This window comes from Mollisia scopiformis (assembly GCF_001500285.1).
Source record: "Mollisia scopiformis unplaced genomic scaffold LY89scaffold_8, whole genome shotgun sequence".
Lineage (NCBI taxonomy): Eukaryota > Fungi > Ascomycota > Leotiomycetes > Helotiales > Mollisiaceae > Mollisia > Mollisia scopiformis.
In genome coordinates this window covers 489,200-511,033 of record NW_017263588.1, presented here as the reverse complement: position 1 = coordinate 511,033, position 21,834 = coordinate 489,200, and the positions used below count along the sequence as shown (strand labels likewise).

The window sequence follows — 21,834 nt, the reverse complement described above, 5'->3', positions numbered from 1 at the left end:
CCTGTTCTCCTTCTGCCACCAGGGCTTCCCATTTGCTCACTTATTCAAGTGGGCGTGGGATAAGGCCGGGTCTCTCAAACTAGCATTTCCTATCCAACCACACCGAACAAAAATTGCCACCTTTGCAGAGCCTGGTTCTCGGGAGAATTTTAATAATTGTGACCCTTGGCTTTACCCCGCCACTTTCCGACCTGCTGCTTTAACTGCAACGAATAATCAGATCGCTGATTCCGGCGAGTCAGCCTCGACTGGACCTGGAATACAGGAGGCTTACTTACATCTCCCAATCTACCTCTTTTATTCAACGTTGGTGAGCCAAACAATCTCAGAAAGAAGTCCGCTGTTTGATAAGTCCTTGCGCACATAATCTATGACACAATTTCGCTCTTGCGAGAGAGTACGAACCTAGCAAGAACTTTCACTCCATGAGGACAGCACCTCGGAAGCGATCTTTGCAATCATATTCTGCCCTGTCTTCATTTTCAGCCTGCTATCAATGTGTAGCGGCAATCCAGTTCACGATCCTAAAAGATACGTGTTGACTGCGCATCCATGATCCATCATGCAGCACGTTTCTAGATCTAGTAGGTGGTCCGCATCCAGACGATTGGCAAAGCAAGCAGAGCCTCACACTACGAGCAGGAACCCGAAATCTCGGCCCGGTCCTTAGAAACTTATTCGGGCTGCTTCGAGGACCATCGTCCGATTTGTGCACTCGTACGCCACTCAACAGGTACTACTTTTTTTTGAATGTATAAGAACCAGCAACAAGACGTCTACTGGTACGAGCGCCTATCAATTGGATCAAACAAATGTTTTGCTCGCACAAACGTTTTGTCTCGGAACCGTAAATGGCAGAAAAATCATGGAAAGTCGTATGCCATATAGACCTGAACTCCTAAAAACTGTCGCTAAGCAGGCATATCATTGCGTTCATCCCAAATCTTCCGCATTCCCCCAAACATCTCGTAGACTTGACGAAGGCAATTCTTCTAGTGATGGAAAGCGAGCTCTCGCGTAACGAAGACTAGATACTCTTGTAGTGAATGAAAGGGAGTCTCTCGTAGCGAAATCAATTCTCGTAGCAAAGGCGGAAAGGAGACTGTCCCATAGCGAAGGAGACTCTATTGTAGCGAAGGGATCTCCTCGCGACAGGAGTTTGTTGTGAAGGGGATTCATGTTGTTTCGTTACGAGTAAAAGTTGTTCTGTAGATCGTGGAAGTCTTACAGAATGTGCTTTATTCACTGGAATTGAGCTTTTGCTTATCACTGATTCACACAATGAATGCTACCCACCTGTGTCAATAATGCAAATCACCACGAGCGGCAACTAAGATTGATCGCAGCCCTCACCAGCTCAAGCGTCCGAGACATCACTTCCAATTGCCTGTTCTTCTTCACTTCTATTCCTCTTTGTTCTTTCATCTCATAAGTAAGGATTCGGAGCAGACTTGCTCTTAATGTATCACAAGAAGTCGCGTTGTGAATCTCATCTCATGTCCCCACTTTTCTTGCACTCTATAGAAATCAATATGTATTGTAAAGCGCATTCTTTACTCTGGTGCTGTGGTGCCGATTTTCCTGATTGTCGCTCACCATTTGTAGATTCCTTGACATCATCTCTTTAAGTGCTTGGACCATACATCCATTCTACCGCGGCTGTCACATTCTTCGCCAGATCGTCTTTTGATATTGGCAGCCACTATTTTGAAGTCAGCATTTAGGATCAAATTTCTAAACCCTAATTCATAGATCCGGATGCCAAACAGCAAACAAGAATACCAAAATTTCTTCTTGTATAAGTATCAAAACTTCCCAACCAACTCTCGGCTTCTCGTTAAGAAAGATGAAAAGACGAAAGCCAACTCACATCCATGATCTCGGGGTAGCTATATCCCAAACCCACCAAATCTCTAGCTCCAGTGCTCGTCCATGCACTCCCATTGACCATCGTGAAAGGGGTAAGCGGGCTATCCACCGTCAGGTTTCCTCCTACCACATTCGTGAACGTGCCAGTCGAGTCGATATCCGGTGTAAGGAAAGACGTGGGGTTCATAGCTTGCCACAGAGCGAAGAGACGATCTGCGTTGGCATGTACGAGGAAACTGGAGTTTTCTTAGTCTTCAGACTCGGTGACTAGGTGCTGTACTCGGGAGGGAAGGAGACAACGGAAAGGAGAATCGTACAAAATAGGATCGAACGCGGCATAAGCAAAGACACCCATATGTCCCGGGTCCATGGTATTGAAACCACCGATTGTGTGATGGACCTGATTATGGGCATACTCGAAAGCACTGTTGGAGGTGGTGCCAGTTGCCATTGTGTTGTAGTCGCGAGTTTGAAAGACCGAGTACTTTGGCAATCATGAAGTCAGCATTGGAAGAAGGTTGCACAAGAAGAGGCAAATGAAACCAGAACGTACAGTATTCGCTTTCAAGTTCGAGCCCTGAAGATTCGCATTGATGCTATCACAATTCGATACCCCGTTCACCGGAAATCTAACTGTGGTATTATAAGTCGTGAGGCAACCTTCCCCACTCTCACCTGCCGGAAACAACGTTTCGTTCAGTGGGAATTGCTGGAACCTATAATGCAGCAATGGATTTGACACGTTCATGGGTCCAGAAGAAGTGTTGATTAGGACTTGAGGATAATCGACGATGTCGGGCATGGATGGAGTGAGAGCGTAGTCCCAGTATGGAATACGGAAATTATCTGCTGCGATTTGGTATGTGGTGGAGTTATATGTCTTTGCAAGGTGTTGCGCGTGGGAAGAGAGGACTTGCTGAATAGGTCAGTTCTGAGGGGTATCGATACTAGGGCAGGGAAGGTACTTCGAGGAGTGCGAGATAGATTCGGTGCCACTAAGGGAAAGCAATTAGCACTGGGTTGGCGATGAGGAGTGCACTTTTTGGTGCCATAAACAAGAGCGTGCACAACAATCGAAGACACCTGCGAAAGAAAGGCTTCTCCGGCTCATGGTAATTCAAACAGAGTGTTGGACCACTTACTGATGTGAAAAGCACACTCGAATGTGGGCAATAACCAACTTCTGGAGCAGAAGGGTTCCACTCTATTCCATCCCAAGGAATAAATGGTCTGCCATGTATCCCTGTTTCGTCTTTGAGTTTCAAGTGTTGACTTTGACAACGGTAATAAACCCACCAGCAATCTGGAACCACGAAAGAAGTTCGTCCTCAGAAGTTTGTTGCAAGGCTATGAGCGCTTGGAGGTAGAGAGACCTGCCATCGTGAGTCATGGTGTACATGTGCAAGAGATGTTCTTCGTATTGATCACTAACGCACCATGCTGGAAGGTCTTTCTGCATATCCAAAATGTTTCTTCTTGCCGGCCTAGCACCTGTTTTTGGATTGATGCCTGTTTGTACTCCTGAAATTCCATAATGACGAGCAATGACAAGGTCGAAGGTAAGAGAAAAAGATAGACAAAGAAATAGAATATGTACAAAGAACATACTGAGTGACTCTATGAAGAGAAGTATAAAATTGCCTACGAGATGACACATTTCTTGGCTTGCGTCGTGAATGCGCATTTTGGGCCAGAGCGGACCCCACTTCTCCACAATGGCAAGGTCCAGGTGACAGGCAGATTTGGCTAGGGTAATGAGGATATGGTAGAAGGAAGTGATGTTCCAGATGAAGTGTTGAAATAAACACGCCTCGGCTTTGTTTCCAGCCTGAATACTCCGGCCCAGAAACTGTTGTAGAAGAGCCTTAACCAGCCTCAGGGGTTTCACTCTTCCAAGATCGGTTCGTGATATATGTCGGTCATCTCATCCTCTGTATCTTAACTTTCTCCGAGAGCTCTCTTGAACTTCGCGATGCAGCTGCCGGTGATCTTAAGGGAGATGGGGATTCCTTCTCGGCTAAAGAAAGCAGTCACCCATGGAGACGAAATCGGCGACCGAGGAGTACAGCAACCGAGAGCGTGTAAATGAGTTGTAATCTAATCTTCAACATGCACATCGATGTTAACAAGAACATTAACAGAGTATCGTGGACCTCTTTTCTCATCGAGACAGACCTCAATAGCCTATGTCGCAACTGTTCGCGAAATAGCAATAAGCAAAGAACTCTGCTTAGAAACCATTGGTAGCAGAGCCTTAACTCACACCCAGGGTGTGCATCGAGCATGATCCGCCGGCCACACGATCATGCAAGCTTCGGTGTGCAGTCGACGGCGTGTCCAGAGAGTCGGGATTGACGCCAGTATCAACCCCCCACGCTATCCAGAGCAGGCCGGTCCTGGTTTGGAAGATGACTTGCATGAGCAGAGATCTACTGCAGATGCCATCACGGCTGGCTGCCGACGCCAACTCCCAAGAGCCGGATTACCGGTACCCAGCGCTGTGGTAGGAAGTAGAGCGTGCACCAGTCTTATGAAGGTGGGGTAAGCCTATTCTGAAAACGGAACTGCTACCCAAAGGAGCAATCGCAGAGATAGTATGGACCCTAAAGAGGATCTATTCCTCAAGTCATAACTAAGCTCAAAGGGGCATCTCGACAGACTGGACGTGACCTGTCAAAGGAGATGACCACGTGCGAGAATCAATCTCGCGGGACGCAAAGCCGTTCAATCTTTGCTCGATGTGGAATAGAAGTCCCGAGTGTCGAATTATGGCAAATGGTTGCTGAGTGGAAGATGATGGCCTGGAAAGCTCGAGGCAGCAACCATAGGGCACTCGAGCACCTCAGAGGTTCTCATTCAGGTTTGGCTTCAATGAACGAATTGGCTGATTGCATACGGTGGCGGTGACGTCCTTTTTCATTGCCATTTGATCGCTCAGACAATTCCCCAACTACAAGCCAGGATTGTCTTTTCCGCTCTCCTGACAGACCATCATAAAGATAGGGGCAGTCATATAGCATTGCGGTTTGCTCAACCCATTACTTGCGAGGCATGTTCAGTGGCATTCAACCAGGGAAGACCTTCGCAGGAGGATGGTTCTCCGAGCTTATGGGGACAATCGACCTTCGTGCCGCGCACTCACACCTAGCCAAGGACATTGGCTTGGTGATCTGGTCCTGAAACTTCCGGTCACACTTCAAGGCCAGTTCTCTATTGGGACATGGCATCCAGTCAAGCTGGTTCGCCGACAGATGCTGCACTGGCTAGAGGACGGCCCGAGAGACGTTTCTCTCATTGGCGGGGCAGCGAGCATCACCGAAGACGGTCAACCACCCTTTCACAGTCTCATTAGTGATGTTCCAACTGGAGGAATGATACATTTAGCATTGGAAGCACGACAGGTTAGGGACACTTACTGCTGAGATGATACGAATGAGGGACGGAATGGTATGAGATGAGATGTCTGGCGGCAATCGAAGACCCCGGTGCATTCTCTTGAGCCGAGGACATTGAGCAGATGGCATTAAGCGCTGTAACCGATTTTCCTGTCTCATCCATGAGCGTCGCATTCGCTGGATCGAGGCTTATGTTCGAGTGCAAGTCCGATGCTCGATTGTCTTTGTCACGATGTTTGTTTGCATGACCGAATTGAGACTCCAGCTCATCTCGGTTGAGTGAAACGCTAGGTAATCGAGACCTACTAACTACCTACCTACGGCACATAAAGCACCAAATCCTCAAAGCATCTTGAAACACTGTAGAGCAGTGTCTAAATACTTAGACTTGAACCTAAATTGTGAAGACAATCAAAACGCTTGAAACTTGCGTTTAACATCTGTCACGTGACTCAAAAGAACTGCGCAGATGACTGCAAGGTGGAAATTATTCTTCCAGGGTTTCGTTCTGTGAATATACATAACATAAAGTAAGTTAGGAATGTTCAGGAATGAGTTAAGTAGTATCGAGTCAACTTAGTCCGGCTTTCATTTCAAGAATCTTGAAGAATGCTTCACTGCTATGGGTCAACCTAGCGAAACATCTCGGTGTAGCGACAACATTTTCTGATCAATCTCCTCCAAGGACTAAAGGGGTTTAACATTTCATTGTTGAGCTACAGTCATGGAAATGGGATGAATTCGTCGTCTAGGAACTCTGAGTTTTCTCGAGGCAGAAAGTACGTCCAACAGGTCCATGGGATCGGTAGTACTGATCTGCTATCTGCCGATACTCTCCAATTCCATCGCCCAAGAGAGATTTTGCAGAGCACCAAATCTTCTTTGAACAAGTTAGGAACTCCATCATCATTCTCCCACCATCTCCAAGTCTATCACACGCAAGTGTGGGTTGGGAAATGACCGAATGGCGTTTCGCTAGGCTTACAGTTACAAGTAAAAGACCTTCGCAAATACAAATCACTATTGCCTTTTCAGACAGTCAGTCTTACGGAACACGATACTGAGACTCTGATAATTCTTCTTTTGTAATCCAACTAGCAACGGATCTGAGTCATATTCAAAGTTGATGGATGTTGTTGATACGCATAGACTTCCGTCACTCACTTCAGTGTTGTTCAGGGCACACTTAAAAGTTGGGGCAACAAAAGCGTTCAGCATTCAGTCAAGTTCATAATCTACAATGACCGCCCTCGATTGTTCGTAAAACGGGTGGGTCTTTCCCAGCGAATTGTAGTAGTAGAACATTACCCCGCAGCCTCCGAGCTGGCTCCGAGCTGGCGAAGTTGGCAAGTAGCAATTGCAAAAAAGGCATGTTCTGCGAACTCTCTCAAATATAGAAATCTCCTTCATGGAGACCTCTGATGGAGTCAAAAAAATGCAGCAAAAGCTCCTGGAGATATGTGTCAGGATGTATCACCGTCCAGGTCATACATCCCAGAATGGAAAGCCGAAGAACATTTCTCCAAATCACTCACTCCCTGAGAGAAAACCCCAAAGATGACAGCTACAAGACATGCAATGGTACTGTCTCGGGCCGAGGACCTGCATCGGTGCAACGTGAATCCTTCTCGGTGAATGTCACGATGAGATCTGCTTACAGGGAAGCGAACGAACGCGAAATGGCCCGCATGAGACTAGGTGATGGGAAACTGATGCGGAAGCAATTTCACTAAACCTAGAGAGGATACATAAACTTATTGGCAAGGCTGATTTTGACAGGGAGTCATGCACGGCAAGTGATGACTTGGATGCTCGTAGCCTTGGGGACGGAAAACTACCTGTGAAGATTAAGCATAAATACACCTGCCAGAGTAACATCACTACGACAGCGATCATATCATCAATAAGAAGCAAGCTCTTGTGGGAAATAATTATATACACTAAATATTCTACTCGAAATGATACAAGGAGACAAGCGCAGCTCGCAGAACCGCTTCCAAAGATATCCTCGTTTTCCCTAATTCCCGCTTATCAAAAGCGCGCAACACAATGAATAACCTTATATATACAGAGTATCCTTCTCGTTTCTCCTCTTCGAGACAGGCGGAATAACCTACACAGGTGGTGGGACAGCATCAGCCTTGGGGATGCTACCACGGACACCACCCTTGAAGTTGTTCGCAGGAACGTTTGCCGTTGCATTGGCCGCAGCAGCTTTGTAGGCTGCGAGATTCTCTGTTCCATTATTCCTGTTGAAGATCAGTGAAAATCCTTCCACCTTCATGATCTAAGAAGAGAACACCAAAGCAAAGTGACTTGCCCACTTTCTGTTTCTGAGGTAAGAAGAAAAGCAGAAGGAACACTTACGCATTAATAGTCATAACCATGCCCAACTGACAATGTGGACCTTGCGCACAATAGATAAACATCGGGGTCGTATCATTAATCGGCATATCAAACGTCTGCACGGTCGTCTCGTTCGCACTTCCTCCCGGTACGAACCCACTATGAATACCCGCTGCATTGGGATCAGACTGCTGAACGGGCATACATGGCTCTGCGAAAGTGGATTGAGTAACCGTATGATTCACCTGGGAAAACTGGAATTGGACGACGTCTCCGGGTTTCGCAGTGATCTCGTTGGGGGTGAAGACAAGAGACTTATTCAGAGTTGGAGAACCGACTACGACTGCGATGACTTTGCTATTTGTGCTCCCTGTCCCGGCACCAGCGGCGGGAGTCGAGTTAGCGGTTGGCTTTGTGCTTTCGATAGACAGGCCTGAGATGGTGGAGGTGACTTTCGGCTTGTCTCCGCCTTTGCCTTTCGCATCATCTTCTAGGGTACATGTCAGTGTCTGCCGCTGCTAAAGAGCTGCCACCAGTAAAAGATAACCTCTCATACCCGTGAGAGGGATAGATACTGAGGGGTGTATGAATATCTTACCAGCGGATGATAGGCCAAGTAGCGAGCAGAAGGCTACTGCAGCCAAGAGGGAGATCTGGTTGAGGCGCATCTTGGAATTATTCGGTACGGGGAGAATGTACTAGGATGTTTTTTGCATGGTATGAATCGGGAAGGTTCTTAGAGGCTCAAGAGAAAGGAGGGTAAACGAGTACTTATGAGAGAAATACACTTACAATTTTTAGCATATGAACCTACACATCGCAAGCTTTCGAGAGGGAGGCAGTGAACAGCAATTCGCATGAACTTCAAGTGCGAATATCATCATTGATTTTCAAAGCTGGCAGAACTTTCACCCCATCTTGGCCAAGAGATGTGATGCGATAAGTTGAGCTGGGGAAACATCTGAGGTATTCGAGGCGGATGAGGTTACAGATCAGAGTTATCAGATAACGGATAGTGGATACAAGCAGAAACAATCGCGAGACGATGTTTCTGCAATATGCCAATGGTATGACAGTTTGTCTTGCTTCGAAACAGAATGATGTCTGGGTCATAGCTAAGCGAGCCCCCTGAAGCCGTTCGGGAGATCATTGCGCTTGAGGCTGTGCCGAGGTCGCCTACGTTGCGCTTGCGATGTAAGGTTAAAACATTTGACGCGGACTCCTGATTGTCTGATCGATAACAAAAGGACAGTCCGAAAGATCGATCCTGTTTGCATTGTTGTATCACATTTCATACTGCACTTCAGTAATGGCGAGTTCGGATCGGAGGCTCAACCGGATAAACATGAATCCATATGTCCAGCATACGCAGGTACTTTCGACTCGTCATACTTACTGGATAGACTCATGGGTGTGGGTCTACAATGATAAGATTTCATTTGCGGAGAATGTAAAAAGCGACACTGAATATCGAGTCCGTTGTACCGTTCGTCCATCTTCCAGAACTTTAGTTGAGGTCTCACGACATTTGCCGGGAAGTAAAGTGCTCTCAGGGGTAAATTCGGGTGTAGTCTCCAGGCCTTGACCTCCGGAGCCAAGGATTTGGTGGTTGCGGACAGTCAGTGAACAGCCACCCCAAAAATCCCTTTAGCGAGACGGGAATAGGGATAAAAATACACTAACCTTCTCCACTCCAGCGGGCGCTCCCAACGGCCCAGTCTCCGCTAATTCGATCGCATCGCATCGCATGGCGTAGTTTCCTCCACCACTCCCGCTCCTTCACGGACGTCCGAAGATTTCTCAACTCTCCCAACCAATATCCACAGACACCGATATGGACGTGCAACACAGACAAGACACGTTTATCGAATTCGCACGCCAATCTCCAAGGGTTCGTCGCTGTTCCCACGGATATCACGGGCTCTGGCATAGTGGTCGGATGCACCTTGCGAGAGCGCGAAGGTGCGAGAGACCGAAGCTGAGTTTGAGATGACAGCGGATAGACTTTAGGAGCATTGTATAAAGGTCGACCGTCTCATCAACAGTCGACTTTTCTACCATCATTCGCTCCAGTTTTCAACCTTCGAACTCTGATCTCTCTTCAACCAGAAACATCAACCAACAAATACCCAGCACGTGCTCTTCCAACAGTCAAAATGTCCCCAATCGCAGAATCTGATATGGCCACAAATGGCAACGGTGCTCACCCCGTTGAGACTGCTGCTCCAGTTGACAATGGAACCACCACACCTGCACCAGCCACTACCAACCAATGGGCGACAGTAAACGGCCCTCTTGGTATCGGATCTGCCAGTCTCGCTGGAAAGATCGCTTTGGTCACGGGTTCAGGTAAGGGTTCAAACCGTCAAGAATACACCTTTTTGGGAACTAAGATGATAAATAGGACGAGGAATTGGACGAGAAATGGCTCTCGAGTTGGGACGTCGAGGAGCAAAGGTTGTTGTCAACTACGCCAACAGCTCCGAGGCCGCTGATGAGGTCGTTGCCGAGATCCAAAAGTCCGGAAGCGAGGCGATCGCCATCATGGCCAACGTCTCTGTTGTCAAGGACATCATTTCTCTGTTCGCTCAAGCCGTTGCTCACTTCGGCAAGCTCGACATTGTCTGCTCAAACTCTGGTGTCGTGTCTTTCGGCCACATCAAGGATGTTACCGAGGAGGAGTATGACCGCGTCATGAACATCAACACCCGAGGCCAGTTCTTCGTTGCTCGTGAGGCTTACAAACACTTGTCCATTGGCGGCCGTCTCATCATGATGGGTTCCATCACTGGTCAAGCCAAGGGTGTTCCAAAGCACACCGTCTACTCTGGTAAGTAGATATCCCACGTGATTTGAACCACCTGCTGACAATCTGAACAGGTAGCAAGGGTGCCATTGAGACTTTCGTGCGATGCATGGCCATTGACTTCGGTGACAAGAAGATCACCGTCAACTGCATTGCTCCCGGAGGAATCAAGACCGACATGTACCACAAGGTTTGCCGAGAGTACATTCCCAACGGCGAGAAGCTTTCCGACGACGGAGTCGACGAGGTAAACTTTATCCCCCTCAAATAAACCCAAAACAGAATACTGACTCAATATCCATAGTACGCCGCCACCTGGTCTCCTCTCCACAGAGTCGGTCTCCCAATTGATGTTGCTCGCGTTGTCTGCTTCCTTGCCAGCCAAGACGGCGAATGGATCAACGGAAAGGTGTTGGGCATTGATGGCGCTGCTTGCATGTAAATTTGCATTGCGAAGTCTCTTTATAAATCATGATACCTGTTCTGGGATTGCTATTTTTGGGGCTTGGGAAATGTTAGCATAGAAAGCGAATTTTGCTGCTAATACATGAATTGTTCAAACAAACAAAACGTGCGTCAAAACAATAATATCAAAGTGACACGGTGATATCTCGAGAAATTTGTGGTGGTGCTACTGCAGCTGCATGAAAACAACCTTAAGAAAATATGTTTGGTTATTGTGGCGCAAAACCCATATTCCAAAAGACCAGTTCCCACGGTATCTTCCATCCCATCCATCTTCACCTCCATTCCCAACAAATCCTACCGTACCACCTGCAAATATGGATAAACTCCCCATCAAAAATCTCGACATGTCAGATCCGCCCTCCCACACTTAAGCGACCCGATCACGTGACCCCGATCCTCCCCCTATCCGACCCGACGCCAGAAGCACCTTCCACCAAACATCATCCATTCCCCCCAAACAGCGGTACCCTTACCAGGCCATCACCATCCCAAAACAGAAGCCCTCCAAGTACTGTTGCAGCAGCGCGATACAATCAGGCTGGAAGTCCGAGGAACGAACACCCCTTGCCTAGGAGCCTGCTAACCAGCCAGCCAGCTAACCGAGCGTGAAAAATCTCCGGCTTGGGTCACTTCCTACCCGCTCCGCTGCACTACAACCCTCCCTCTTCCTCACGGCTCCCTCACCCTCTTACCAAAGACCAGACGAACGGAAACTTTCTCCCGGACAGCTATCGCCGGCCCAGCCCCAATGAGAACGCAGGTGGACAACAGGCCCGAAACTCCTTGCGCCGGCTGCAATTTATGTCCCAGAAGTCGTGGGCGTGGGAAGGTGGCGAGGGGTTTTTTTATATTGTTTTGCGGTGCGTAGCGTGAGGTTGTGTGACGGACGGGACGGACGGGTGAGTGAGTGCGTTTCATGACGGAGAGGGTGGGAGGCCGTGGTGGTGGTGGTGGTGGGGTTTTATATTGCTTGGAGGTTGTGCAACGGGGGAGAGGATTGGGGGGTGGTTTCATGACAAAGGGGTGGGTGGGAGGCCGTTGGGAGGGATAGAGGGGTTCTTGCGGTACGGTAGGATGCGAGCGAGCGGGAGGGAGGGAAGGATGTTGCATTGCAGGTAAGGTGAGGCGAGAAGGGGATGTGGCATTGGGGAGAGACTGGAGAGGTGGGTGGTGGTAAGGGTGGGTGAAGTCCGGGAGGGAGGACCTGAGGCAGGAGTGGTACGTACTTTACTGTTGAGTGAGTAGAGTGTGAAGATCTTTGTTATCACGGAGAAATGGACAAGGCGTTAACTTGATTTTGATCGTTATTGAAATCAGGAAAAGAAGGAGGCGAAGCTTGTAGATTACTTTGTTACTTTGAGATATATTACCATGACTCGGTGGCTCACGATTCTTTTTCTTTTCCTTGAGAAAACAATTTCATTTTACGTCTTCCCACTCTTCCTTTATTGCACAACCTAGTACTCCACTTCCCAAAGATCTCCCAAAACCCATCCCAATCCATACAAAATAACTCACCTATCAAAACCCACCCACTGATAATCCGGACAAGTACCCAATCCATCTCCATACCAGATACCAGATAGAAGATCATTGCGGCACTTCCCGAACCAGGACCTCTCCTCCACCCTATCTACGGTCAAGATCATCACGTAAAGCCGCGTCAAAGCTCCTTCAAGTCCCGGACTACACGTATCTAGACTTGGGAAGCAAGCAAGTCTTGCCGGAGTTGAGTAAGTGGGTATCTTTGTATCTTGCATACCCTCTGTACTCGATCCTACTGCTGTAAGTGATTTTGCAACTCTATGATGTGTGGCATGCAATGGAAAAGACAGAGTTCATTACAATAGAATTCCATTTCATCGTAAATAACCGCCTGTCAAGCAGTAGCGACGGCGGTTGTGTGTGATACTATAAACAACAACAATGAATACACTTTCCAAATCATACCCAGAAATGCATATCATGATCCCCTGAAACCCCAAAAACATCATCCTCTTTTTTTCTTTCTGTCAAAGAGGGGAAAGCGAAATTACATATGAGCAACAACAACAGTAGACTCCAAACTCCAATTCTTCCTCAACTCCTGCAACTTCCTCTTAATCCCATCCGAGACCCGTAACGCGACCCCTTGCCCCAGTAACTCGATACTATGACCCAAAATCTCGTCTGGGAGAAGTTTAAAATGCGTTTGTCCGTTCATTCCTGCGCCGACTTTCGTCAACACGGGAATGCCCTCGCCGCTCCAGAGGTACGAGACGACGGCCGGATCATCAAGCATCACGCTGTCTATCGCGAAGATTTGCCCTTTGTCTAACCGTTGCGCGTTCTGATCCATGCGAGACAGGGAATCGACCCAGAGGATCAGAGCCGCGCGGTAGATGGCTGCAGACCACCAGTGCGGACGGCCTTCTCGCGGCATGGAGCAGATGAGGCGGATGATCTGGCCGCAGTGGATGGTGGCTTCTTCTGGTTGATGGATGCAGCGTTTGTGTCTGATGGAGAGCTCGCGGCTGGAGCCGTCAAAGGACTCCTTTCGTGCCAGGCGCTCGATTTCGGGGAAGGAGGTGAGGGCGTTGAGGGAGATGAGGTGATAGAGGACGAGGTTGGCTCTGGTGACGGGACATGTTGGGTCGTTCTTTGCGTGTACGAGGCAGAGTTCGTACCAGTTCTGAAGGAGTGACTGTACTTCCTCGAGACGGAGGAGGGTTGAGGCTTTGGTGACCGTTCTCGTCCCGCGCCGCGATCCGAAGAAGTCGGAGAAGCAGCTGAGCACTTGGCGAAGGTGGCAGAGGAGAGACTGGAGAGGGTGCAGGAGAAGCTTCAGCTGGAGTGGTGAGAGCTTATCGTATCGTCTGTTGATGTTGTCATGGAGCATATCTTGAAACAGATCACAGAGCGACGGGGTCAGTGGCGGAACTCCAAGCGAATTAGAATTAGGGTTCATCCAATCTGCTCCACCTCCATTGGCTCCGGACGAGGGACTAGCGTGCTGATGCTGATGTTGTTGCTGCTGCTGGAGCGCAGTGAGCCATTCGGAAGAGTCTTTGGCAAGCCATAAGGCCTCAGAGCCGGGCATCGGTGTCTCCAACTCCGTGATAGACAGGATAGGTGCAGTATCATGAAACAGGCTTAATTCCTGATCGACCATCACCCAATTGTAGACCAGTCTGCGTTGATTATTAGTCTTTTGGTTCGTTCTTTTTGACAGAAATGCAGAATTTTCATTGGCTGCAGGTCCGGGCGATGGGGATGGGATGACAGATGCAGCTGATCAACTCGCTACGAGTTGCTGGCCTCTCGTCTGCCACACCACTTTCGGAAAGGAGGAGGAGAAGAGGAGAAAAGCATATATACATACCGGCTCTTGCCCTCTCGTTGTTGCCATTCTCGCCATATCAGTTCGGTGCTTGTGGACAGGTTGGAGAAATTCATTGGTGGTGCTGGCTCCAACATACCCGCATGCTTCAGCATCTGAGGTCATCGTCAGCATCTCATACCCGCAACCGGATGACCCGAGGAGAGAAAAAGAGAGCACTTACAGCGAGATACATTCCGCGTTGTCCCATCGCAATGTTCATATGCCACGCATCGCCGCTCCAGGCTCCGAGGATGGTGAAGAGAAGCGCGCATCGCAAGACGACTGGATCAGCCGAGAGCTCGACATCCTTCTCGATGATGTGGAAGAGCGAGATGCGACAAGTCTCTGTCAAGCCTGCTGTTAAGCATCGTGCTTCTGCTGTTGGAAGAGCAGCTGCACCATAGGCGATAGCCAAGAGCAGGAGAAGAGTCGACGCTTGGTTGTTGAGCATCACCTCATTGGGATCGAGAGTGCCACCGTGCACCAACGTATAGTACGGAGCAAGACTGAGCACATAGCTGCGCAAAAAGTACTCAAGCACTCTCGAAGGGGGAAGAACAAGGAAGTTGAAGCCACCAGGAATCGACGCTTGTCGCCATCTCTGCAATCCACCTCTGTGCGTCTCGAGCGCAGTATGGAGGAAACCTTGTGTGATGGCAAGTATCCTATCTCTTGAGCTGGCATTTAGTGGTACTACTGATATCTCATATTTGTGATCCACTTCCGCAGTTGCGATGTTGTGGTCGAGCAGTTTCCACGTGCTCGAATCCTTGGAATGTTGTTCCAGGTTCTCGAGGTGCACGATGGCTGTTCGAGGACAGGAACCAGAGAAGATCGGTCGGTTGCATCGAGCAAGTGGCCATGCAGCTTCTGCTGCAACGACGACTTCGAACTCGGGCACCATGGTATCTCTCAGTAAGATAGGCATAGCCATCTCTACGGATTGGCTGCCATGACGATCAGAGTGGGATGCGATACTGGTGGATCGGGTATGTGTGGATAACGACGTGTCCATGGATGTGGAAGCCATGGCATCTGATGCTGAAGAACTTGTGCCCATGTCGATGAACGACGGCAAAGACATTTGCGCTTCCATCCCACTGCCAGGGAACATGCTGTCTATGTCTGGTGGGTACGAGTTCCAGAGACCAAAGTCATGATAGACTTCCATATCATTATCAAGACACATGGTATCCATACCGTGACCATGGAGCGTCCCATTCGGTGGAGTCCCATAGCTACCACCAGGCATCTGAAGAGCGGGCATGGAAAAATCCGTCTCTGCCTGCGAGACCCCCTGCAATTGCGGGTCTAGAACATTGTTATTTGAGGGCATCGGTGGTTCACTCTCTTGCTTCGGGATTTCGGGCACCGAATTGTGTGATATTGGAGGTGAAGATCGCTGTTGTTGTGCGGGGATGTTGGAGAAGCTCTTTGATCGTGCTCCTATCTTTGCTTGTCGTCGAGCAAAACGGGCCTCGCAGGGCAGGTTCTTTTCTGCGCACCGCGAACATGGTACCGTTTTGTCACAGCCAGTCTTCGCGCTCGCACAGTTGAGGCAAGCAATGGGAGTTCTGCCTGCAATTGCAGGGACGCCTGTTGAGGGCTGCATTGGATCTTTCGCCTCGTGGTAGGTGAAGTGATGTCTCTGGAGCAAGTCTCTGCAAAAGTGCCAGATCAGCAAGGTGCAACCTGAAGAGGAAGATTTCACTGCTCTCTTACCTTCTTGGAAATGATAGCTGACACAAGCTACAACGATGCGGTTTAACATTTGTATCTGCATTTTCTCGTGTTAGTCAGACAGCTCTGAGCTTCAAAAGTCGACGACGGGAAGGTCTGGGACTTAGTGTCCAAGGACTACTCACGACTAGGTATATGTCTCTCGAGATGTTCCTTCCGAGTGAAGCTTTTCCCACAGTAAGTGCAGAAGATCATATTCTCTCATGCCTCTGCGTGTCTTCCATTTGCGTTTGACTTTTTTTTCTTCTCGATGTGCAGTGAAATGTTGGTAACTACACGTGTGGATCTGCGCGCTTTGATGGTGGACAAAGATGGTGATGGGCTTGGCTTTTCCTTTATCGGTGCTAGAGAGCAGCAAGGCGGGAAGCTTTTCTAAGTATGGAAAGAAGAGCTGTAGCGTGATATGATGTTATCTTTGAGTATGGTGCGGCGGAGAAAGGGAGTAGTAAGTAGTAGTGTCGAGCAGCCGTGTGTTGACGTGGGAGCCTCTATAAAGTAGTAAAGCTCAGTGCGGTACGAGGAGGGGTATCAAAGCACCTCAAAGCGAGAGAGTGTGTCAAGCGAGGGGTTGCAACTAAAATGGTTTCTGGCGCCAAGAATGGAACAGGCAGTGGTGGAGAAGAGGACGTGAGCAGACTCAGCAGAGAGTGCGAAGAAAATCAGCATAGGAACGAAAGGCTTCTTTCATGCGGAAAATGCCTGTCAGCCCCCCATGTAATGCCTGCTTTTGTTCTGCCCTGGTCTTCTATCTAATGGAAATGAGTGGATTGGCCTGAGCTGGCCTAAGACGATGAGATGAATGGATGATGAGTTGACAAGAGCTCGTCTGGCTTGGGTGCTTGCTGCTCTCTGTGAGAAGACGGATCTATCGTATCGGACCCGATTGAGTATGCATCCCACATTGCACGATCCCGGTGTAGATCATCCTGGTGGTTTGGAGGGAGTGGAATTTGAAATCAGCACTTTCCAGCCGCACCCCCCATGCTGAGTATGGGCTGGGATCGTTTGAATGGGTTGGGGTAGAGTAGTAGGGAAGGGTAGGGCAGGGCAACAGGGAATCTGGAGAGATGGCCTCGTGCGTACCTGGTCGAGAAACGAATGACGAGGCCCTCGCTCAATCTGGGCTTCGACAGATGATGGCCGGCGGCCATTATCCACTGCCCCAGAGGATTGACATGATCATGAGCCATTGGCCGGCATGGCGGGGGCTATGAAGAGAGGATATGGGCAGCGCATAGCATGGCATGGCATGGCATGGCATCGAGGAATCCTCCTCCATCTGCTCTTGTCATCCACTTGGAGTGACGCTGAGTTGAGGTCCTTCATGCAGGATTCGGTGGTTGTAGTAGTCCATTTCGTCCAGTATGTCGTGGCTGGGGGGCGGCGAAAGCACCAATCGCCAATAGTACAGGAGCAGGGACGGCAGGTGGCGGCAGTCGGGTCCAGGGTGGGTCGAAATTCTCCGACGGGAGCACACAAGCGGGCTGCTGCTGCTGCTTTCAAGGGACCAAAGGGGTGCAGTGGGTGGTGGCAAGGGGTCACAGTGGGAAGGGGTGTCTGCGTCAACAGGAGAGGATACCATGGCAAGACGAGGCGAGTGGCGAGAAAGAAGTATACGCGTGAGCCAGAGGCAGGAAGGAATCAGTGAGTGAGTGAGTGATGGTGGGAGTGAAAGACTGTGAGTGAACAGAAAGGCGAGCGAGCGAGTAGCAGTGAGCTGGAGCAGCATCAGCAGCAAGAGAACGAAAGGGAGTCAGAAAAGTGCCTGGCTTGGTCCTGCATTCGGTCGTTGCGTGATTACTACTTGCAGTTAGTCCAGGTCAGGTCAGGCTCAAGCTCGGCGCTACGGGATAACCTTTTACTCTAGCTCGCTCGCTCACTGAGTACTGTACCTGTCTGCGCTGCACCGTGCTGTACTGTATTAGAGTACTATACACCTTAGCTTAGGTACAGGTACAGGTACAGCTGGACGTTTCGGCGAGGAGTTGCGGTTCCTTCGTATCCTTTCTAGCCGCGTGTAACCCAGGCCCGAAGGGTGGTTGACGGGTGGTACGAGGAGAGATGACTGAGCCTGCGCCTGCGCCTGAACCTTATCTGTTTATCCCTCCAGAGTCGCATTGTTTCCTCACGCAGTGTTGGCAGTGGAGGGTAGGTAGGTATGTACCAAAATACACCAGAAATACACCAGAAGAAGGACGATCAAATAAGCAGTGATGTGAGGCCAGCATCAGCGCGCACCAGCCAGGCGAAGGGAAGGGCTGGCGCTCTTGCCCCGATACAGCTAGCCCCACGGTCATGGTGTGCGTGCACTGACCTAAGCAGCCAGGGGCCTCGTTCCATGGTACAGTACTGTATCAAAACACCATCCAAGCAGAGCCGAACTCACTCACACACAGACAGGAAATCCATCCATCAAGCAATGACAACACCATCACCAGAGCAGCCATGACCCTGAATACCTCGAATCACAGCAAATCAGCTCCGTGCATCCGCCCACCCTTGTCCAGGGGCGAACAACGAGCTCGAAGTGCTCGCTACCGTGCTACGGTAAGTACAAGACAGGTATCGGCTGAATACCGACGCGGTCCCAGAATCGTCGAGAACTCGTCACCTCTGGTCTGCGAGCCATGGTTGCTGTAATTGCCGTGTGCCTTTGCTGCTGCTGGAGCGCGGAGGATATACGTACGCACGTAGCACGGAGCAAGCAGTTCGCAGGCAACGGGGAAGGGGGATGGGTATTCGGATACACGGCACCATGGCAAGCAAGAAAAAGATTGGAAAATCTGGAGAAGAAGACGAGGACATGGGAGGCACGTACGTCGTCGTCGTCGTCAATATCCATCCAAGGCATGGCAGGCATATCCAAGGGCGAAAACTTTATTTTCCTAAGGCATTTGTGACAAAGCTTAATGTAGATTAGATGGCAGGTGGGAGCCGATGTGGTTCAAGCCGTGTATTTTTAGAGTTAGACAAGCCCATGGCCATGCCATGCCCTCCATGCTGGTCCTGGTCTTGATGCCATGCTTTCATGCTGGCCCCCTGTCTACCGGGCGATGGGCTGAGGCGATATTGCGTCAATTTGAAGTCTATTGCTAGCGAGTTGAGGTATACCACCTTGCACGTATATGGCGCGAAGTAAATTCATATGACGGCCGTACGAGAGTCCCTTGTACCTTGTCCCGGAGGTGATCCCGTCGTTTTGTCGCCGCCCGTCTGTTGCTCCGTCTCTGTCTCCAAGGTTGTCCCGGCTGGAAATAGCCGCGGCTGGTAAAATAATATCGACTTGCCTTATCTCGAGAGAGAGAAAATGTCAACAAGCAACACTCTCTTCCTTCTTCCGCACCGCACGCTCCGATATTGTGCAGACGAGAACGTGATGTTGAAATTTACTTTATATGAATCCCTGCACGACTTTCCCATCACGAAGAGCTGACAAATGCATCCTTTTAAATTGGGGGAGCATTGCCTGAGGACTTGCCGTTGGTGTCTCCGTCCCATCCCCAAGAAGAGCGCTCTGGCAAGCGAAGGAACGCACTCTATCTGACGCAAAAGACGTAATAATCGAGATACGAAAGCTGGCCGTTCGTCTTGGCCCGAGATGGGCTGAGGAAGGGAAAAACGTTGGTCAGAACTCTATGCAGCATGCGCACTACACATGGCGGTTGCTGTTCAATAACAAATGATCGTGGGGATCACCCTCTCTCTATCGCTTCTGAATGGGCGGCGGTTGCGTCGCGCTTGAGGACGAGAGAAGGTGCTTTAGTGAGATGGCCTCAGCGCCGCGCCGCGCCAACACCAACACCAACACCAACACCAGCGCTATGCTCGCTCTCCCTAGCCTACGGGTCAGCAAGATCCAGGGCCGAGCGGTGGATCTGGTGGAGGTTCGTGGGTGGAGTTAGTGTGTGTTGTCGGTGCTTCCAGGGGGAATCCATAGTGAGCAAGGCCACTAAAGCCCCTAAGCGGGAACGTCCAGATTGAATTTCAGGGGCACTGAGCACCACAGCCGGGGAAGCGAGTTAAGCTTACAGGGGCAAGAAAGGGCGAGATGCCTTCGACACAGCAACACTTCTGCCGAGAACACACCAGACAGAAGAGCAGACCACACTTGCGGCCGCGAGGTGCATTGTAGACTCGCGCAGGATGCTTGGCCTGCAGTAAAGCAGAGCAGAGATTGCAATGCAGTGCTGCAGAAAGAAAGATCTCTTCCGAAAGACCCGATCAATAATGAATGTATGCTGTGGTACGGCCGCGGGAGCTTGTGGGAACAGGTAGCCTGGCCGCTTGGGAACTCGTAGGAACCTTGGGCCCATGGCTTCATGGTATGGCAAAACTCGTGATGAGATTCGATACGGGAGATACCATTCGCAAGAAGGAACGAGTGCGATGGATTTAGCAACAACGATCTGGAACGTCCATGCTGACGAAAGAAAAGAAAGCTGGCAAGCAAGGCTGAATCAGAGCGAAAGCAATCGACGTGAGGCTGAGGAACTTACACTCTCTGGGGATTATTTTGTTTTCATAATTCGATGTATTGTGTTAGGAAATATTGCGGTGGTGGAGAATTATGAATAGCATGAATGTTATTCCAACGCCATACCGCTAATGTCACTAGTGTCTTGGACCAACGGAAAGCGCTTTGGAATCCAACAAAGCAAAATCGCCAGCGCCCAACTCAATCTGAGCCTCAAAAAGCATATTTAGATCCTTCTTAGACCGTTCTGGAAGGAAGAAAAGATCCGATTTGATCTATCGGGTTTCTGCCACCAACCTTTCCTATTCTTGCCAAACCACAACATAGGACGCTTTCATCCTTCGACCGGTGAGGGCATTCTTGAGATGGAGGATTATGTACTTACCAGACGACACCGGCCACCCGATTGGGGAAGATAAGCTTCTTGATTACCTGTTTTAGGAGAGTGGTCGCCTTGTCGCTTCACGACGATATATCAGCTTAGCTTAGTCTGAACTTTGTCGGGACAGCACTGAGGTGAGAAAATACAACAAACGGTGAGCCTTAGAGTTTCATCTTGCATCCTCCCCTCCGCCTCCGCCTCCTTCCACCTGTTCTCCCCCGCCAACGCATAGACTGACGAACAGCTTGCTCTGCTTGTCTTGGTTCAGGTTCAGGTTCGTGTCAGTAGTCAGTCAGAGCTGTAGCTATTCGGAGCTGAGGCGGCTCGTCGTCATTGCTTCGCCCAGATCCTCGTTTGCCGTGCTCCAATCTCCAACGTTGAAACACGACGGCTTCTGATCAGCTCTGTAACGGTGTGATGTGTTGTTCTTCAACCAGGAACTCGGATAGCAGGGCGCAGTCGAGGTTGTGGAATCGTCTGAGAGAGTGTGCTGATCTCGGTCAAAGATACGACCGAAGCCGCAAACTTTCCTGAATAGGACACCCCAGTGTAGCTTTCCAGCTTGGAATGGCATAGGGCGTGTCGTATGAGGGTTCGTGTGTTCGTGTTTATTGTTGATCACCGACCGAGCAATGCCGACTCGGACATCTGAGCGAGCCATTTGTTTCGACCGTCTAGTAGTTAGACCGCCGTGCACGGCACCAGCATCTTCATCTCTCAACATCGCTTTGTTCTTCTTTTCTTCTATACCCTCCTCCCACTAAGTCTCACCACGCGCTTTCGTTCAAGTGAAAGAAAGAATGATGACAAGATACGAGACGAGACATGAGACGGTCTCCGCCGCCGTCCTTCCCGTCATGATTCATGATGCATCCAAGAGCCGATGAGGCAGGCCTACCGTTCCTGTACACCGTTCGAATTGGGGGCGCCGTGGACTTGCATATGCTCAACGCGAAAGCGATACACGATACGAAGCTAGAATACCAGTAGCAA

General features: G+C 49.8%; 5 protein-coding genes across 5 annotated transcripts; 1 reads left to right on the top strand and 4 right to left on the bottom strand.

Annotated features, from left to right (window-relative positions):
- Window positions 1-1,624: 1,624 nt before the first annotated feature.
- Window positions 1,625-3,259, bottom strand: LY89DRAFT_731629 (Di-copper centre-containing protein; the record flags this gene model as incomplete). Its single annotated transcript, XM_018219587.1, has 7 exons — window positions 1,625-1,702; window positions 1,871-2,105; window positions 2,187-2,353; window positions 2,423-2,785; window positions 2,835-2,864; window positions 3,012-3,112; window positions 3,166-3,259. The coding sequence occupies 7 exons, from the start codon at window positions 3,257-3,259 to the stop codon at window positions 1,625-1,627; spliced, it is 1,068 nt and encodes a 355-aa protein (XP_018073570.1).
- Window positions 3,260-7,179: 3,920 nt separating this feature from the next.
- LY89DRAFT_683138 (uncharacterized protein) lies at window positions 7,180-8,167 on the bottom strand. The gene is made up of 2 exons (XM_018214645.1): window positions 7,632-8,167; window positions 7,180-7,513 (listed from the first exon to the last, which is right to left on the bottom strand). Exons 1-2 carry the CDS (start codon window positions 7,811-7,813, stop codon window positions 7,378-7,380), a joined length of 318 nt encoding a protein of 105 aa, XP_018073569.1. The 5' UTR covers window positions 7,814-8,167; the 3' UTR covers window positions 7,180-7,377.
- A 1,623-nt stretch (window positions 8,168-9,790) lies between these two features.
- Window positions 9,791-10,858, top strand: LY89DRAFT_581099 (NAD(P)-binding protein; the record flags this gene model as incomplete). The annotated part of the gene is made up of 4 exons (XM_018209094.1): window positions 9,791-9,959; window positions 10,015-10,444; window positions 10,495-10,663; window positions 10,721-10,858. The coding sequence occupies 4 exons, from the start codon at window positions 9,791-9,793 to the stop codon at window positions 10,856-10,858; spliced, it is 906 nt and encodes a 301-aa protein (XP_018073568.1).
- A 533-nt stretch (window positions 10,859-11,391) lies between these two features.
- LY89DRAFT_484355 (uncharacterized protein) lies at window positions 11,392-12,268 on the bottom strand. The gene has a single exon (XM_018207843.1). It carries the CDS (start codon window positions 11,992-11,994, stop codon window positions 11,554-11,556), a length of 441 nt encoding a protein of 146 aa, XP_018073567.1. The 5' UTR covers window positions 11,995-12,268; the 3' UTR covers window positions 11,392-11,553.
- Window positions 12,269-12,916: 648 nt separating this feature from the next.
- On the bottom strand, window positions 12,917-15,857 carry LY89DRAFT_581580 (uncharacterized protein; the record flags this gene model as incomplete). The annotated part of the gene is made up of 3 exons (XM_018209119.1): window positions 12,917-14,054; window positions 14,246-14,358; window positions 14,427-15,857. The coding sequence occupies 3 exons, from the start codon at window positions 15,855-15,857 to the stop codon at window positions 12,917-12,919; spliced, it is 2,682 nt and encodes an 893-aa protein (XP_018073566.1).
- Window positions 15,858-21,834: the final 5,977 nt, after the last annotated feature.

Coding starts and splice junctions, on each gene's coding strand:
- LY89DRAFT_683138 (XM_018214645.1), bottom strand. CDS start 7,813: ATGCCCGTTCAGCAGTCTGATCCCAATGCAGCGGGTATTCATAGTGGG. Junction 7,514..7,631: donor ATGGTTATGACTATTAATGC/GTAAGTGTTCCT, acceptor GATCTTCAACAG/GAATAATGGAACAGAGAATC.
- LY89DRAFT_484355 (XM_018207843.1), bottom strand. CDS start 11,994: ATGCAACATCCTTCCCTCCCTCCCGCTCGCTCGCATCCTACCGTACCG.